The sequence below is a fragment of the Amphibalanus amphitrite genome, unplaced genomic scaffold (assembly GCF_019059575.1).
Source record: "Amphibalanus amphitrite isolate SeventyFive unplaced genomic scaffold, NRLGWU_Aamphi_draft 000430F_arrow, whole genome shotgun sequence".
Taxonomy (NCBI): domain Eukaryota; kingdom Metazoa; phylum Arthropoda; class Thecostraca; order Balanomorpha; family Balanidae; genus Amphibalanus; species Amphibalanus amphitrite.
Window position 1 is genome coordinate 474,405 of NW_024881924.1, and position 18,844 is coordinate 493,248.

Here is an 18,844-nt window from a genome sequence, read left to right on the forward strand (position 1 = left end):
GGCTAATGAAGCGGCGGACGCTTGGGACGACGTCATCGAGGACAGTTTAGTGAATGGGCTGATCGAAGAGATAATGACGCAAATTAACACAGATGACCCAGCGAGAGGTCAGTGGGACGTCAAAGGGAACGAGGTGACGGTCTGGGCGGACGCCAGCATGTTGGCCTTGGGAGTGGTCCTCGAGATCGAGGGCGAGGTGGTGGAGGACGGATGCTGGCTGCGACCAACCGACGGAACACATATCAACATGGCAGAACTTGATGCCGCGCTGAAGGGCGTCAACATGGCCATCCTCTGGGGTGCTAAGAGAGTTCGACTGATGACGGATTCGCGTACTGTGTACCATTGGATCACTGACCTCCTGAGCGGCAAAGCACGGTTAAAGACGAAGGCCGTCTCGGAAATGCTTATCAGGCGAAGGCTGAGTACACTGAAGATGCTGGCCGACGAGTACAGCCTGGAGATCAGCGTTCACAGCGTGGCCTCTGCTGACAACAAAGCTGATAAGCTCACCAGAGTGCCGGAGCGGTGGCGAGACACGCGTGCAGGCAGCGGTCCGGCTTGCATCATGGCGGGTGCAGAAGGAGACGAAGATGAAGCCGGGCTAGTGAAGGAGGTGGAGCGGGTGCATCATGCCGCTGGACACCCAGGTGTCAGAAGAACTTTGTACTTTTCCAAGAGGGCAAACTTGCGGGTCACCAAGCGTATGGCACGGTCTGTTGTATCAGCTTGTCAGACGTGCCGGTCGATCGACCCGGCACCGGAGAAGTGGACTGGCGGACAGCTGTCGGTAGACATTGTCTGGGAGCGAGTCGCAGTTGATGTCACGCACTTCCAGGGGCGCCTCTATCTGACGATGGTGGACTGCGGACCATCAAGGTTCGCGATTTGGCGACAGCTGCGATGTGAGAGCGCGGCGTACGTTACAGGGGAGATGTCATCGATTTTCTACGAGAGGGGAGCACCTTCAGAGCTGCTGGCCGATAATGCTACCGTATTCCGCAGCCGCGCATTTCAGGCATTCGTCCGTGAATGGGGCACCCGGGTGCGGTACCGAGCAGCGTACGCACCATCGGGTAATGGCATCGTCGAACGAAATCACCGCTCCGTGAAGGTGATTGCTGCGAGGAAGGGATGTGGCGTGCCGGAGGCGGTGTATTTGTACAATGCGACTCCGAGGGACGACTCGACCGACGCAGCAACCCCTGTCAGCATGGTGTACAAGTACACAGTGAGAGTCAAGGCAGTGGATCCGGTTCAGCCCGCTGAAGAGCCCGAGCCAGATACATGCAGGTACAGCGTGGGAGATGCGGTGTGGGTGAAATCGGCGCGGGGGCGATGTGACGATCGGTACAACAAGGGAGTGGTGACTGGGCGAGTGTCACTGCAGACTGTGGAAGTGGATGGGGTGCCAAGACATGTGCGCCACCTGCAGCCCCGTGAGGCGCACGTGGAACAGCCTCAGAGTGATACCGCAGATGACGAAGGGCCGCTCCTTGTGCGCCTCCCAGAGGAGAACCGGGAGGAGATGGGTCAAGGAGAGGGACAGTGCCGGCGGTCCCAGCGGCAGGTGCGGGCTCCCATGCGGTACGGTTTCGATCAGGATCGGGGAGGAGTGTGATTTAATGTTACCGCTTGAAAGGGCGTTGTTTCAAAAGTGCACGTGAACTGGTCATTTATTTGTTAAGTGAATTGAATGTTCTGTTTTTTGGGTCAGGTGGGGTGAGGCCCTGGCAAGAAGGGAAGATTGCTTGGGGCTTAGGGGCGTCTGGGAGGAGTATGACTTATGAGTAAAAGTGATTATGTGGAAGACTCGTGTGGAAAAGGCGTAGGCCGGCTTTGGTGATCCGGTGATTCTTAGTGTCAATTGTGATTACTGATCTTGTTTGTTCATTAATACGAAAGATAACTTATCGGACAGTTTTGGTGTCGAAGAGAACAAAGGACGATAAATCTAATCAAATTCCTACATTGTGTCTGCAACATTAAACAAAAGTGCCGGAACTTTCCAATCAAGAAAAAAAAAACGGAAACGCAAGCAAACATTTTCATTCATTCGTCGAGCCAAAACAATTACAACACCATAATGAACCGAGTTTGAGCCAAATTTCAAATTCCTTTCCAAAAGTTCTACATTTCTATGTTTTTTTCATGAATATAACACATTTCATTTTTCATGGACTGTTGCTCTCGCGCTATCGCTTTAGCATACACCTTGTTCGGACAGAACACACAGGGGCGGATCCAAGGGGGGGGGGGTCACATGGGTCATGGCCCCCCCCTTGAGGCCCGGGGGCCCAAAGACCTTCCAGGGGCACCACCGGCCTATCAGGGGTATCACAGTCCTGACAGGGGCACCACAGGCCTAGCAGGGACACCACGGGCCTGGTGCCCCTGGGCCCTGACAGGACTGTAACGCCCCTGACAAGCCTGAAGTGTCCCCGGCAGGCACATGGTGCCCCTGACAGGCCTGAGGCGCCCCTGCAAGGCCGGTGGTGCCCCTGGCAGGCCTGTGGTGTCCATGGCAGGCCTGTGGTGCCCTTGCTAGGCCTCTGGTGCCCCTGACAGGCTTGTAATGCCCCTGGAAGGACTGTGGTGCCCCTGGGCCCTGACAAGCCTGAGGTGCCCCTGACAGGCCAGAGGTGCCCTTGCTAGGCCTGTGGTGCCCCTGGCAGGCCTCTGGTGCCCCTGACAGGCTTGCGGTGCCCTTGGAAGGACTGTGGTGTCCCTGGGCCCTGACAAGCCTGAGGTGCCCCTGACAGGCCCGTGGTGCCCTTGTTAGGCCTGTGGTGCCCCTGGCAGGCCTCTGGTGCCCTTGCTAGGCCGCTGGTGCCCCTGGCAGGCCTCTGGTGCCCCTGCGCCCGGAGAGGACTGGTGCCCCTGAAAAGTCTGAAGTGCCCCTCGGCAGGCCCGTCGTGCCCCTGACAGGCCCAAGGTGCCCCTGCGAGGCCGGTGGTGCCCCTGGCAGGCCTCTGGTGCCCCTGGCAGGTCTGTGGTGCCCCTGGCAGGTCTGTGGCGCCCCTGGCAGACCTGTGTTGACTGGTGCCCCTGCTAGGTCGCTGGTGCCCCTCACAGACCTGTGGTGCCGCTGGGCCTTGACAAGCCTGAGATGCCTGGCTATGACAGGCTCGTGGTGCCCCTGATAGACCAGTGGTGCCCTTGCTAGGCCTGTAGTGCCCCTGGCAGGCCTCTGGTGCCCCTGCTACCCCTGCGCCCTGAGAGGACTATGGTGCCCCTGAAAAGCCTGAAGTGCCTCTCGACAGGCCCGTGGTGCCCCTGGGCCCTGACAGGCCCAAGTTACCCCTGCGAGGTCGGTGGTGCTCCTGGCAGACCTCTGGTGCCCCTGGCAGGTCTGTGGTGCCCCTGGCAGGCCTGTGTTGACTGGTGCCCCTGCTAGGCCGCTGGTGCCCCTCACAGGCCTGCGGTGCCCCTGGAAGGACTGTGGTGCCCCTGCCCCTAGGGGTGCTCATGGGCCCAACAGGCCCGTTGTGCCCCTGACAGGCCTGTCGTGTATACTTGCTAGACCTGTGGTACCCCTGCTTCCTGGCAGGCCTGTGGTGCCCCTGGCGGGCCTGTGGCGCCCCTACAAGGCCTAGGTGCCCCTGACAGGTTTGTGGTGTCCCTGGAAGGACTTTGGTGCCCCTGACAAGCCTGAAGTGTCAAGGACAGACCCTTTAGACGCCAGGGTCAAGTTCGTCGGACTGACAACGATTTGCTTACCTGATAACGTTCCTGGTAAGTACTCATTACTCAGCGTCCACAACATATATACACATAGCACATTCATATATACTTGCTTACAATTGGTAAATGTGGTTGTGGCTAAGAGGTAAGATACTGACTAAAAATAAAAAATAAAAATAAAAAACTGAAAATGGGGGCACCACCAAAATGAAGTGGACGAAATCCGTTGAGTTTTTAATTTTGGGTATAGGTAGGGGCACCACTTCGATTCATGACCCTCCCCTTGGAGTTTTCCTGGATCCGCCCCTGAGAACACATATTATATGTCAGTTGTTTCACTTTTGGAAAAACACCCACGTCCGACTGTCGGCTGGCTGCCAACAGTTATCAAGGGTCGTGGGGGCTGTGTCTTTACTCTAAAGACGGTAGATACAAGGCTGTGGGGCGGCTGGGCTGCAAAGAACTGCAGTCGTTTTGATCGCCAATGATCCTGCTCCCCAACGCATCTTTCCAATGGGTACTCGGATGCCTTTTTATTAGCCGTTTTCACGACGGGCTATCCGGCGAATGCACCTGATTTGACCAAATCTGCACCTAATTTCTTTTACAGCAAATATCTTCATTACGAGCGAGCGAGCGCAGCGAGCGAAGCGAAGTCTTTTCAATATAACGGGAAAATCTCAGTATGAGCGGCCCGGCCCGGCCTGTAACGCTTTTGAGAGGCTTATATCTCAGCAACCGCTGGACCGATTGGCCTGCGGTCTTTTTTGCTGGGTAGCCCCATCCCTTCTACCCCGTAATTGACTACTTTTGATACATTTCAGTGACCGTCGTGGCACGTGCCACGTGAAAAGTCAAGGGTGTTCAAGCAGTTTTGCAAAAGTAATGATTTTGAGAGGCCCATATCTCAGCAGCGGCTTGAGCGATTGTCTTGCGGTAATTTTTATAGGGTAGCTGCATCCCTTCTACTAAAGGTTTGATACTCTTGATCTATGTGAGTGACCCCCACTGCACGTGCAAAATACAAAAAGAAGAGGTGCCAAATTTTTTTCCCATTTCAGGAACTCGGTAATTACTGGGGCGATTTCGCTGAAACTTGGCATACAGGTAGGCACCCACCAGGCAATGAAATCCCATGTGTTGAGGTTAGGGTGCTACTGCACGTGCGCACGTGCAGGGGGCGTTTCCAGATCTCGAGAACGGCTGGGCCGATTGCGCTAAAATTTGGTACACGGTTGGGGACCGGTTAGTAGGGTGCCGTGCAAAAGTCATTTTGGACCCCGTTTGCACGTGCGCACGTGCAGAATGCCGCTTCCAGATCTCAGGAACGGCGGGGCCGATTGCGTTCAAATTTGGCACACCGCTAGCGACCGGTTAGAAGGGTGCTTTGCACAAGCCCGTTGGAAGTACCCTCTCGCCCTTCCGCACGTGCAGGGCTCACTATCTCGTTCGCTGGTTCTTCGCCCAAAAGGCGTTTTACTGGTTTTATGAATTTATTTCAGTGTTTTAATCGATGATTCTCTCTGATAATATGACAAAGCAGGCATATAAGCAATTAGTGCAACCCTAGCCGATAGCTGCTAAGAGATACGCTGAACCTGATTTGACCAGATCTGCACCTAATCTGTACCAGATGTGCACCAAATGTGTACCAGATGGCCGTCGTGAAAACGGCTATTGTCCTTTTTCGCTCCATATTAGTACCCAGCGTGATACCGACACTGGCCTATTCTACCAGCGGTATCATTTGTCCATATGGGTATACTGCGCTTATGTTTGTGTTGGCTGTCATCATATTTGCGCGTTATGTTCTGGGTGTAATGCACGCACGTCCTAGGACTTCGCCTTCGCTCTGCAAACTCACCGGCGCTTCTTCGTGCGCATACACGTGTTTTAACTCCCGCTCCCTCGGTGTTCGGTGTGAGGGGGATGGGCGGGTCACCTCACAAAGGCTGGCTTTGTGACTGACCATTGTGTTGCCTGACGAATACAATCCCTGAACACACGCCAGCCTTTTCCTCGGGATTGAGACGGCGGATAAATGCTAGTTTTCGGGACGGGCAGGCACCGTACCCGAACACTCATTTATCGGACGCTCTAGCTCCGAGGATTGACCTCGTGACGTCAGGCGCGCGACCGCGGCGGCCGGGGCGAGGCCCGAGGCTCTTTCGCTCACTGGACGGCACGCCGAGCGGTCGCGACCAGCATCCCACCCCCACCCCGACTGCCACTTGTGTATACTGTATATAATGATATAATGTATAGCGCGATGCTGTAAATGTACGTTATGCCATGTTTTATGAAGACTGTATCTGTCTATGGTATGTAGTCCCATGCGGATACGCTCGTCTGCATACGTTTCAGCGATTTCAGCGTTATCTGTCATTTGCTGAAAATGGATCCCTGTTTGGTCAGTCATTTTCGGAAGGTATTCGCCAAGGCAGAGTGTTGTATCTTCTGGGCGGGTCACCTCACAAAGGCTGGCTTTGTGACTGACCATTGTGTTGCCTGACGAATACAATCCCTGAACACGCGCCAGCCTTTTCCTTCGGGAGCGAGACGGCGGATAAAGAACAATAACAGAAACTTCGAAGCAGCTTATGATAGCCGAATACTGATTCCATATAAATAGTTACGCTGGGCTGTGGACAGGATGCTGCGGACGATTGTATGAGAAATGAGGGCACGCATGCAGGATAATCATGACTGCTGATTAACCCGCGCCCTGATGGGGTCGGCCGAGCAACGCGGTCTGATGGGGCGCGCCATTTTGCCCCCCCCCCCCTAAGATCTCGAGAACCACGCAACATAGCGACAAACGGCAAACGGCGTTAGATAGCCCCAACGGGGAACTACCTTGTGACCCAATTTCATTGACCTCGGTCAAACCGATGACGTCACAGGTCAGGTCAAAGGTCGAATTTTCACCGTTTACAGCCATTTCAAGAAATGCGTTGTAAAATCGAGTAAAATGCATTTCATTGAAAATCATCGATGGGGAAATGTTCGTCAAACACATATTTTGCTATTTGAGGTCACTGATACCAGGTCAGGTCACAGAGGTCAGGTCACTGCAAGGGTCACAAATTAAAAATATCATGTGATGCATGTCCATTTTATATGCCAAATGCGATTATGTGGGACAGGCAGCCCTTGGGGTCAGTTGAGATTATGTTTTGCTGAAGGTCAGGTCAAATTAGGTCAAATTTCAAAGTTGATATTTTGCATAAAATGGGTATCAATTTGATGCAGCTCGTCACGGGGAGTTCAATGTGGTCTGCGTTTTGCGCTACATGGTCTAGAATTGCTAAAAAATTGAGTTAAAATTTGACGTCATAAATTTTGAACAGTTTTTTTCGCTATAACTTGGCCAGAAAAAGAGGTATCGATCTAAAATTTGGTATGTATATCGAAAAGTGCAGGGACTATCACACATATTCCGTTTTTTTTAATTCGAAAAAATGGATTTTTTTTAGTTTTTCTAAAAAATCATTTTTTTATTTTTGGGGTTCAAAATCCCAAAATTTCGAAAATCCGAGATAGCAGTTTTGTAGCGCCGTCTTTTCTCTACACAACCACATAAAGAACTTTAAAATTTCTTGTTAACTGTAGAATTGGTGACCGTTTCAAGATGTCATATTTTTTGCTCATTTTTACTCGAACATGACCTCAGTTTGACCTCAATAACTCCTGACCCGAGGTGACCTGTGACTTAAAATTTTGTGTGAAGGTGTCCAATTGATGCCCGGTAAGGTACCCAAAATTTGGCGACGCTGGGCTCCGCCGTTTTTTCGCTATTTTAGAAAAATCACAGGGGGGCCAAAATGCCCCCCCCCCATCAGGGCGCGGGTTAAAACAGCTGGATTGTTGAAGCCGGGGGATGACTCGCAGCAACAAGCTCTGCTTAGCTGCGGGTCTCCCTTGGCGCCGGCGAAAAGTTTCGAAAATAACCCATTTTTTCCAGCAGCGGATCGAAGATGTGCTGTATGTACTGTGTATGCTTGCATGCATGTTTTCGCCAGGGATGTGTGTGGGTGTATGTATGTGGTGTGTGTGGGTGTGTGCGTGTGCGTGCGCGCATGCGTGTGGATGTGTAAGTGGAACGGGGGAGGGGCGTAGAAAGTCTGATTTAGTGTTAGCAGTATATGTGGTGTATGCCTGTGTGTGCATGCAAATAAATTAAAAAAAAAAGACATCACTTTGGAGCCGAGGGTACAAACGCGTGGGGCGAAAAATGGGACATATCGAGCACACGCTGCAGATGGAAGGTCAAGCATTCGTCACTTTGCTCTGGCGTGAAGAACAAAGTAGCATAAAACGTGTTTTGCTTTAACCCGCGCGGGGCTGGGGGGGTAAATTTTACCCCCCCTCGCGAATTTTTGCGATATCTCAAAAACGGCGGCGCGCAGCGCCGCCAAACTTTCAGTACCTTTTCTTACATCAATTTGACACGTTCCCTGAAAATTTGAGCGAAATCCGTCGGAAAATTTTTGAGAAATTGACGTTTTAGTGACGTCATGTTCGCCATTTTCGCCTCAAAAACGGCAAAAGTTCAAACGCCGCTAACATCTTCATTTTTAAAGGAATCAAGACGTAACAAAAAAGGTTATGCGTAATTTTACGTTGTCTATCAAATGGCTATCTCGGTTTTTTGAAAATTTTGGATTTTGGCCTAAATTTTTTCAAAAAACTGACTTTTTTGGGAAAATCATTATAAAATCCAAAATTTTGAGTCTATCGAAAAAAAAACCGGAATATATGTCAGAGAAGTGGTCTATGTGCACCTACATACCAAATTTTAGAAGAATCGGTTCAAAAATGTGGGAGTTATTCAAAATTTTATGACGTCACGACACACAAATTTTTTGAAAAATGACTTTTTTGGAAGTTCTAGACCTCGTACGGAAACAAAAATAGCACCATTCGATTCGCCGTGAAAAACTGCATCAGATAGACACCTTTTTAGGCCTTAACAACCAACTTCAAAATTTGACCTCACTTGACCTGACCTTGACCTGACCTCGACCTGAAATTCATCCAGAGGTGGTCCATATCACTTATTGAGTGTGCCTATTGAATTCTATGAGTAAAATGACCCATAAAACATGTGTCGCACATGCCCTTTTCTATATTTTGTTTTTTGGTGACCTGACCTGACCTGACCTGACCTTGACCTTGACCTCTGAATGATATCGTATGCAACGAATATTGTCTTGGTAGCCTAAGAACACGTTTTGAGCGATCAGTCTCAGTCCATGACTCCATTCTTCGGCAACTACGGTGCAAGGCCGATACTGTAGAAACTTGCAATTTGTACCCTTGACCTGACCTTGACCTTGACCTCAAACTTTAAATTAAGTACATGTTTTTAGTAGTTCGTGATGAGAGCTTTCGATTGGCGTTTGAATTTTCCAAATCGGACCATTAGTTCGGGAGATAACAGGGGGGGGTAAAATTTACCCCCCCCCCCAGCCCCGCGCGTTCGGCTGGAGACCCCAGCCCCGCGCGGGTTAAATGCCGTTTGCTTCGAGATATCTCAATTATCCATGAAACTATTGCCATTTACAACGTGGTACATTATTGTGGGACACCCTGTGTTTTCGTCCATAAGCGCTGCTTAAAATACTACAGAACAGTCAAAACAGGTGCCTTCGACGACTGCAATATATTTACACGTCCAGCTAGTGTGGACACATGTTTGCACCCATGAGAAGTGGAGACCTGGTTTAAGTCGATGTGCGATCTCTGCTAGGTGCTGGGCGCTGATGGCGGTCGCTGCCGTTTTGGTATAGGTATCGCAGCAGCCCGCTAGCGTGGCAGCCACGCCCAACCTCTTACAGCGACTTCTCGATCTTGATCAGCTCCAGGATGCCGTCGTGCATCTCCTTGACGGCCTCGTACTCGGTCAGGCCCATGCGGCGCTTGTTGGAGATGTCGTAGATGCCGCCCTCGGCCTCGGTATGCTCACCGCGCGTGCCGCGCACCTGCAGACTGTACTTGGCCGCCACTTCCTCCAGCTTCTTCTTGTCGGCGGCCAGCTTGGGGAGTTTGATGTGCACCGAGGCGCGGATGGTGGTGCCCAGGTTGGTCGGGCAGAAGGTCAGGAAGCCCAGCCGGCCATGGTGCGAGAACGGGATGCGCTTCTCGATGTCGGTGGCAGCGTTGACCAGCCGCCGGTACACCTGGCCCAGGTCGCCGCCCATCTGCATGCTGATGATGCGCAGGTGGTCCTCCTCGTTGCACCAGACCAGGAAGGTCTTGTCGTTGTTGTGGTAGATGCCGCGGCCGGTGGGCCAGAAGCGGCACGCGTTGGCCGCCTGCAGGAAGCGGTCACCCTCCTTGAAGAGGAAGTGGTCGTCGATGAGCTTCTGCTGCACATCCTTGGCCATGCCGGTCAGCGGGTAGAAGGTGCCCTTCAGCTCGCCTTCCAGACCGCTGAGCGTGGAGGAGACCTTCTCCTCCATCTCCTTGTACTGGGCCTCCGTCAGGCACGGGTTGAACGGGTAGCCCTCCATGGAGCGGCCGCACCGCACGCGCGTAGAGATGACGAACTGGCCCTCCGGGTCCACGTTGCCCACCGAGTTGACATCGCCAAAGTCCTGAAATACGGTGATGCCGTGAATTAGTGCCATCGGTCACCATGTACATACCGTCACCCGTAACGGTCAGCCGACACCTCTCCACCAGTTAAGTCAGCATTCAACATTGTTTAAAGGGACCCTCCCACCAGGGGCGGCGCCACGAATTTTTGACTGTGGGGTACTAGGGTGAAAAGGGCCCATGCATTGTGAAAGGAGCCCATGGTGAAAAGGGCCCTTGCACGGTGAAAAGGACCCATACATTTACATGGCGTAACCCGCGCTGTACTGGGGGGGGGGGAGTTTACGGCCCCCCGTCAGGCTTTTTGCGAATATCTCAAAAACGGCGGCGCACCTGTTCATACATCATTTCCGCACATGTGAAAATCTCAGACCCGGGTCTTCAAGGTCAGGTCACCAGGTCACGTCAATTGACCAGAAGTCAATGGGAGAAAATTGAAATGTGCCTCTTTTGGACGAGTGTCGTTCAAAACGCTCTCAAACATCGGTGCATACGTTAACATAGCACACTGAATCGGAAAACTGCACCTGTGACCCCTTTGTATGCCCCTGAGATCATCTCAGGTCGTGAACGGTCACCAGCAGTTTTGTGGCCATAACTTTTGATAGAGACGTGCTAGAGCGGTGAAAACACGTCAGATGTGTTCAGCTCGACGATACGGATCAACTGATATGCAGCATGACCCTTTCCGGGCAGGCCATGACCTTGACCTAAGGTCAAATAAAAAATGACCTTTCAAGGTCAACGAATAGTTCATTCGACGTGTGTCGACGAGAGGAACACGATGCTGCCAAAAGTAACGTCGTGACTCCCTTGAGTCAAAAGTTATTGCCGAAAAACATTGTTCGGGTAAACGGCTATTTTTACAGTTGTTGTCCTCTGGAGACTAAACCGTTGACCTGATGTCAGATCTGAGAGCATTATCAAGAAAGGTCTGTAAAAGAGCTATCGAATGCGCTTTTCCGCGGCGCTGTAGCTGTATTGGTTCCCGATTTAGGCGGTGGCAGTTTCCAAAATTACTGCAATGGACTAAATTAAACCTTTGATGACCTCTGGTGACCTGACCTTTAACCCAGCATTGCCTGGGCTATTTCCGTACCCACGACAGCCTGGGGGGGGGGTCGGATCCGACCCCCCCCTGTTATCTCGAGAACCAATGGTCGCATCGAGCCCCGCGAGGCGGCGTTCGAAAGGTCTCTACGAGACCTTCCAAAATCACTCTTAAAATTTTAGGATTGAGGTCAACTTTCGGGTCAAGGTCAGGTCAAAGGTCAATTTCTGGGGTTTTGCATGATAAGGCTTACGGACAGCGGAATCGATAGCTGCTGCTCGAAACTCACCACAAATGACCTCAAAGACCTAGTGAAGGTACCATGTGCGTGTAGGGGTCATACTAAGTACGGGTCAAGGTCAGGTTAGGTCACGAAAGGTCACGGTTTTCACTTTCTACTACATGGGCGTGCGACACATGTTTTATGGCTTATTTTTTCACACCGAATCCGATGGTAATGGTTATATGTGACCCCAATTCACTGTGCTGGTGATAAGTGTGCATTGAAAGCATAAAAAATCGTTTATACCATACTAACTAAACGAGGGCTAAGAAAAAAGGTCAAATTTTCAACTTTTTATTTTTGACATCAAAATGCACTTTTCTAGTCGAACTTTGTTCCAGGAATCTAGTAGTGCCATTTGTTTTCACATGCGATGTTCAGAAGTGCCTCTAATTCACGAAAATGCTCATGACGTCACCATGCCCTATGCATGTTGGAGCTATTTTTTTACAATTTCGGGGTCAAAAATCAAAATAGAAAGTTGAAATTTGGGACATCTAATGTTCTAATAGGGCTCTATAACATTAAGCGTCGACCCCGCCCGAAACCCGCCGAGCCAAAAAAGCAGACATTGTATGGTATTGTACATTGTACATTGTACATTATATGGCCTGTACTGGTATTGTTTCTTTATTTTGGCTGTCGAGCATTAATTTATGGTTTGAAATATTATTTTATGTAAAACAATTGATATGAAACAGCCGTCTCTAAAGTTATGACCCCATCTCACCACATGAAAGTGGCAGAAATGACAATGATCAGCTGACGCATTTTTCTTGGCCGAAGTCAGAGCGCGCGGCCCGACGCACCACCACCGTGCCACAAAGTATGAGCAGAAGCCACCTGCGGTAGACCGCGCCCAAAGCTAGGGCTCCGGTAACGTGAGGTAGCCGAGTCGGGGCAGCGTGCGCTGACCCAAGCCGGGGCCGCGGCTTTGGGCGCGGTCTACCGCATCCCCGGGCAGCCCCGCGGGCTATCACATGACACCGGGAGGACGCGCGGCCCCGGCTTGGGTCAGCGCACGCTGCCCCGACTCGGCTACCTCACGTTACCGGGGCCCTGGCTTTGGGCGCGGTCTACCGCACCACCTAACAGGCGTGTTCGAAACCGCAGGAGATGATGATGAACGGGTAATTCGAAACTTGATTGGATGAGCCTATCGGTAATAGCGATTTCAGTGTGTGCATTTATTGTTCATAGTGGTGTGAAATGTGGTTGGGGTACGACCGACAACCCGTCGGGGCGAATTTCGCACTGGGGTACTCAAAATTTGAAGAATTTAAGACGTTTCCATGAGTTTTGAAGGTATGGATAAGTTATAAAAATCCGGTTCTCCTTATCTGGGCCATTAACTCCATACGGTCCAGGAAAGCTGGTACACTACCTTTAAGCTTTTTTCATTTGCCTCTAATGACTTTTGGGACAAAAATTTTTCACATTTTTATTTTTTCCAAATAAACTTCATGTCATTGCAAATCGACATGCAAAAAATTAGAAAGGTGTTCTTTCTATTAGTTCCTCATTTTCCCGCAAACAAAATGGGTTTCGGAGGGGTTGATACGACCCCAGCACGCCGTTTCGCTTCTAATAGAGCTAGAGCCTCGCGGAAAAAACGAGCGTGTGTGCCGTTACAAGTCGCAGCGATTGGTACCCGATTTTAAGGTTTCAGGTTAACCGGTAGCGTCTGAGGTCAGGTCAAGTGACTGAAGTTACGGGTTCGGTTTTTAGTAAATAACTTCGCAAAAAATGGCCGCAGAGCCGCGATTTTGGCATCATTGTGTTCGCCTAGCTCAGGTGCATCGAATGGTATACTTTTTGCTAGGGTGAGGTCAACTTAAGTAGTTGACCTCGGGTCAAGGTCAGGTCAGAGCCCCTCAGGTCACGAAGCTGGGCAAAGGGTATCATATGGCATATCATTCGATTCGGAAGGTCTTCCCAAGTCCATTGGTGGCTTTCCCGACTCTCTAGCTCCATTTGATCGGGAGTTATTGACGAAAAACTCGTACGACCCTAGTGACGTCATAAATGACGTCACGTAAGGTTAATGCAAAAGTGAAGCATTGAACTTTGCAAGGAGTGCATGAAATCACGATACCATGTCGTGAGATAGTTTTAGATCATTTTCGGCGCCAAAATAACAGTTTTTATATTTCCCCATTGATTTTTAACAGTGATGTCACGTGACCGACCTGACCTCATGTAACCTTAAAAAATCCCCAGATATTCAAGTTGTGAGACCTCTGGAGGACACCATGTATGCGTCCTGTAACTTTCATCTCGGACAGCTATGGTCATTGGCGTCCAAAACAATGTCAGAACCAAACAGTCTTTTTCACCCTCGCGCTTATAGGAAAGAAGGTTGGATGAACCCTCTTTTCACTTTTTTCAGATGACTCAGACTTCAATTGAAATTTCAGTGACCCATGATGTCACTAGGCAGCTTTACCACGCCATCTGTAAGCTCCCCTCCCGAAATCACTATTCGAAACCGTTATCGTGACGTAAAATAAATACATTTATAGAAAGAACACCTTCCTAATTTTTTGCATACTGCTTAACAATGAGCCAAATATTTTTTTTAAAGCAATAAAAATTCAAAAAAAATTGGTCCCAAAGTCCAAAAAATACAAATGAAAGAAAACTCGATCTGTCATATATCAAAAATAGCGTATTTTTCGAAATTTCAAAAATAAATATTAATCTCTGTTTCATTGCAAGTTAAATGTTATATAACATTTGGCATTTGAATAATCCGTCTTAGAGTTACAGCCCGCCGAACTTAGCGCTGCAAAGCAAGATCCAAAAAATGTTATACACCATAATTCAAAAAATACTTATCTGATAAGTCTGAAATTGTTACAGGTGGATTCAGAGCCCCTGATTACCCCTGAGACCAATTCTCGTCAAATTCCGAGAGATGAGGGTGTCAAATTGGAAAAAGTGGTACGATCTATCGTGGAATGCCCCAGCTGCAAATGACGGGCAGATGGCATATAACTGACATAGGGTTAGGAAATATTCACCCGTATTTAAAGCCTATGGCGTTGTAGATTATGCGATAATGGGATGTCGAATGTCATCAAGTAGCTCCTGATTTGTACATCGCTATGCACCTATCGACCAGCGCAATAATTAGCTAATTGCCTTCGCTTCACATCATAAGGCTCGCTCGTATTTCACCAAACATATATCCTACATCGAAAATCGTATTTGTTAGGAATCGTTAACGTTTGTTCGAAGCATGTGTGAGTAAAAGATTGATGATTGATGGGCCTCTTGGTCCCATATAGGGGAGAACGGGGCGATTTGGCCGCTCTTTTGTAAAAACGATATTTTGAGAAAACCAGTGCGCGTTTGGTCGATTTCTCCATGGAGGGGTGTGGGGCGTTCAATTGTTGTTCCGGCCTATTACTTGCATCATGCCGGGACATCTCGTTTCGGTAGTAATTAAACGTTTTTTCAAAGACTGCACGGCGGCCAAATGACCCCGGTACCGGGGTCATTTGGCCGGGGGAGTGGGGTCATTTGGCCGGGGGAGTGGGGTCATTTGGCCGGGCATGTGATTCAGAGATATACCCATTACAGAGCTGAGACAACCTGAAATATTGACGCCCAAGATTGTGCTTAACTCATGAATTCTGGATTGACTCGTCGACGCATGACTGATGTGACGATCCAGATGCCCCAATGCTGACACAAATGATGAACATCGTGACTCATCTTTGATTCGCCTAAAATCCTTAATTTTCCAAAGGACTAGGCTTACACTTGATTCATTTGAATCAGTGCAAGTGAGGAGCCACATTTGATTTACGAGCTTACGACTCATGAGTTGAGCAGTAAGTGCCCAGTGATAACAACAGCCAACCGTAATGGCTGCCAAATCGTAGATTGCTTTAGACGGCAATCGCCCTGCAAAAAAAGTCTTTTGTGCACGAGTTGTTTGTTTATTTCAAATTCTGTCGTAAACATGGAATCAAAACGATTCCAGCAGGCCCCGTCTTCGACCCAGCACTTAAACACATCCACTGTAAAAGACGGTCCGACGGCATGGACACATGTCCAGTCATCACTGCGCTTCACTGTTTTTGACTTTTGCTGTTTCTTCGACGGTCCAGCTGCCGACGTTCGATGGTTCGACCAGGATGGTTCGACGGTCCAGCTTGTGGACCCCGCTTTTTGCTCCTCGCCATGTGCCTGTTGCTCGTCCTCCAAAGCCGTCCGCTCCGGGCTGCTAGTCAAGATTTTAGAACGCCCTTTCTTCCGACCGGCTTTTCGAACGTTGATGCGCAGCTGCGGTCCGGAAGTGGTCGGATGGACTCGGCTTCCGACAAGCGGCAGGCAGCTGGAGCACGGCCGCGGCAGGCAGCTGGAGCACGGCCCCGGCAGGCGGCTGGAGCACGGCCGAGGCTGGCGGCTGGAGCACGGCCGAGGCTGGCGGCTGGAGCACGGCCGAGGCTGGCGGCTGGAGCACGGCCGGGGCCGCGGCGTGCTGATCTGCCGTCTCTGGGGCGACGACCGGTACGAAGACCGCCGTCGGCGCAAAGTCTTCGTCGTCGAAGGTATCCCGGTTGAGCGGCGATATCCCGGCCGCTTCGAATCCTTAAAGGGAGATAATGAGCTTTCTTTTTTCTTAAATAAAAATTACTCGACATCTATACTATTTCTACTGCAGTTTTTATAAAATATGAAAATTTCCTAGCACATTTTCGTATGTGAAAGAGGTTTTTATTTTTGCAAAAAAGAAGCAGTACCTACTTGCAGTACTTGTATATAACACCCACCGAAATGCGTTGTCCTTCTCTATAAAAAAGTCGCAGTATATGGCGCTTTTGTTTCAAACAGCGACGCTTGGGTTTTTGCTTATGTTATCGCCTTGTCGTTGCTTGGTTGTAAGGATTCTAATTTGAATTAGAGTTAATTCGGTTTAGAATTAGGTAATTAGATTCTAATTCGGGGGTACATAGTGCCTACTCTTCTTTGTTTCCAAGTATTATTTTGCGCCACAAATGAACGGCATGCGCCAGAAACGCAGCCAAATCTTGCGATTGCGACTACGAAATTCATTATTTTGGCGTCAGAGCCTGAAGCGAAAAATACAAGCATATTTATTTCAAAAAGACTTCAGGTTTGTGGAACGGTGTTATGAGAATTTTGATAACAGTACTGCATAAGTTTTTCAGTGATGCCGCAAAAGTGTTGTATCTATCTTCTTTTATTGTGCAGTCGGCGGGACCGATTCAAAATTGAGTCGTTGCTACTAAAATAGCAGCATATGGCGTCAGATGGTGAACAGGAAAAATACGAGTAGTTGCGTAAATTTAGACATAAACCACCCCCAAACCATGAATATCTTTTGAAGGCACTATAGACGACCATTAACCCGGCAGTTGCTGGGGTATTTCGCCACCCACCGTTTGCTGGGGGGGGGCGTTAAACGCCCCCAGCCGATAACTCGAGAACCAATAGGCGCAGCGAAACGCACGAGGCGGCAAACGAAAGAGCGCGACGAGACGCTTCAGATGAGTACTTTAAAGTTGAATTTTGAGGTCACAGGTCGGGTCAAGGTCAGGTCAAACACCTGAAATCGGGCTTTCAGTAGCATGGACTTCAGGACTTCGCAATGGGCGCCTCTCGCCATAAACTCTGTCAAAACGGTGCACAATCCATCTTATAAGGCCTACAAGAGTGTCAGCTTCATATAGGGATCAGTCAAGCATAGGTCAGGGTCAAGGTCAGGTCAACCGGGTAGGCACATATCCCCGAAAATCAAAACTGATATTCGCAGCATGTGACACATGTTTTATAGGTAATTTGGGGCGTAGAACACGATGGTGATATTCATTTTATCATATGTGTACGTGTTTGGCTCAAAAAGTTCAATTTAAGAAATTCATGTATCATGGTCGTGAAGAAGTCACGAAAAATTGCCAAGATTCAGCTCAAGATTTTGGAAAATGCGGAACGATAATCAATAATCGAAGATAGCCATTTGATTGATCATGGTATTGGCAGTCTAATGGCGTTTACGGCATGTCTGTATGTCTATTCTGTGATTTTATATGATTTTTTGAACATATGCCGTTTTTGGTCGAAAAGTCAGAAATCATGACGTCACTAAAACCTCGATATCTCAAAAATTTTCCGACCGATTTTTTTGAAACTTTGTCACAATAAACTTCAATCAATTCCCTACAGGTACCCAAAATATGGCGCGCCTGCGGCGCGCCGTTTTTATGCTATGGCCCGGCGAAAAAAGTGGGGGCGTTTAACGCCCCCCCCCAGCAACTCGCGGGTTAACTAACTAGATGTGATGAAGATCAAATGTAAGGAATACGCTCATTTTACAAAATTACATGCAAGTACCAAAAAGTGATGTAAGTACTTATTCAACGGTCATTTTCAGCGCTCCCCGCTAACGTGACTTCAAGTTGAGATATTTGCGGCAAGGTACCGAATTGAGCAAAATGGTTTTAATTTACATTATAACTTGTTGTGGTTTGTCAGAAAATGGTCCTAACTCAGATTTTGTGGAAAAAGGTCATTATCTCCCTTTAATTAAGGATGTTCTTCCGCGTGAAGCTGTGGCGTCTTAGGCACGACGAAAAATCGGCGCCACCTGTGACCTGGTGGAGGTCGATGTGACGTCCCGGATTTACCATCTGCCGCCGGGTGCCGTAAGCCAATCAGCGGACACCTTGGCTAGGTTGTCCCTTGCATTTAGACTGCGCCGCATTACCATCCTCAGCGGCAGAACTTAGCCAGCGCAGCGCGTCGCTCGCAGACTAGGCAAAAAATCAACGGAGTCGCTGGGCGGCCAATTCGCCCCGTATGGGGCGGCCAATTTACCCCAATATGACATTTTTAGGAAAAGGGGTCCGCAGACAAGCAAAAATTGCAATTGCACGTGAAACGTCAGCGAAATTCATAGTCCTTTACAGATGGCAGGGGTGTCGTTTGTACAGAGGTCGCTGATGGGCACGGGTCAATGCTGCAGTCGTGGGCGGAGCCTAATGTCATATGACGTATGAAAGCCTCTATCTAGGATGGAAAAACAGTTAACATTACGAGTCAATGACAAGTGCCACAAATATTTAAGTGACAACAAAATGTATTTGAAGAAAAAGTTTCGGCAGGTCTTGAAACCGCTATTTCCTAAATATGGTTGAAATTATTCCACGCATTTAAAAATAATCGCGAAAAATTAGGGTCTCAAAGCGTCTGGC

General features: G+C 49.3%; 1 protein-coding gene across 3 annotated transcripts in view; it reads right to left on the reverse strand.

Annotated features, from left to right (window-relative positions):
• Positions 1-9,334: 9,334 nt before the first annotated feature.
• The window catches only part of LOC122391302 (arginine kinase Scy p 2.0101), a 46,866-nt gene continuing 37,356 nt past the window's right edge, over positions 9,335-18,844 (reverse strand). For all 3 annotated transcript variants that reach the window (XM_043385098.1, XM_043385099.1, XM_043385097.1), the window contains exon 4: positions 9,335-10,283. In XM_043385098.1, the coding sequence (XP_043241033.1) occupies positions 9,519-10,283 (765 nt within the window). In that variant the 3' untranslated portion in view covers positions 9,335-9,518. The remainder of the gene's footprint in view (positions 10,284-18,844) is intronic.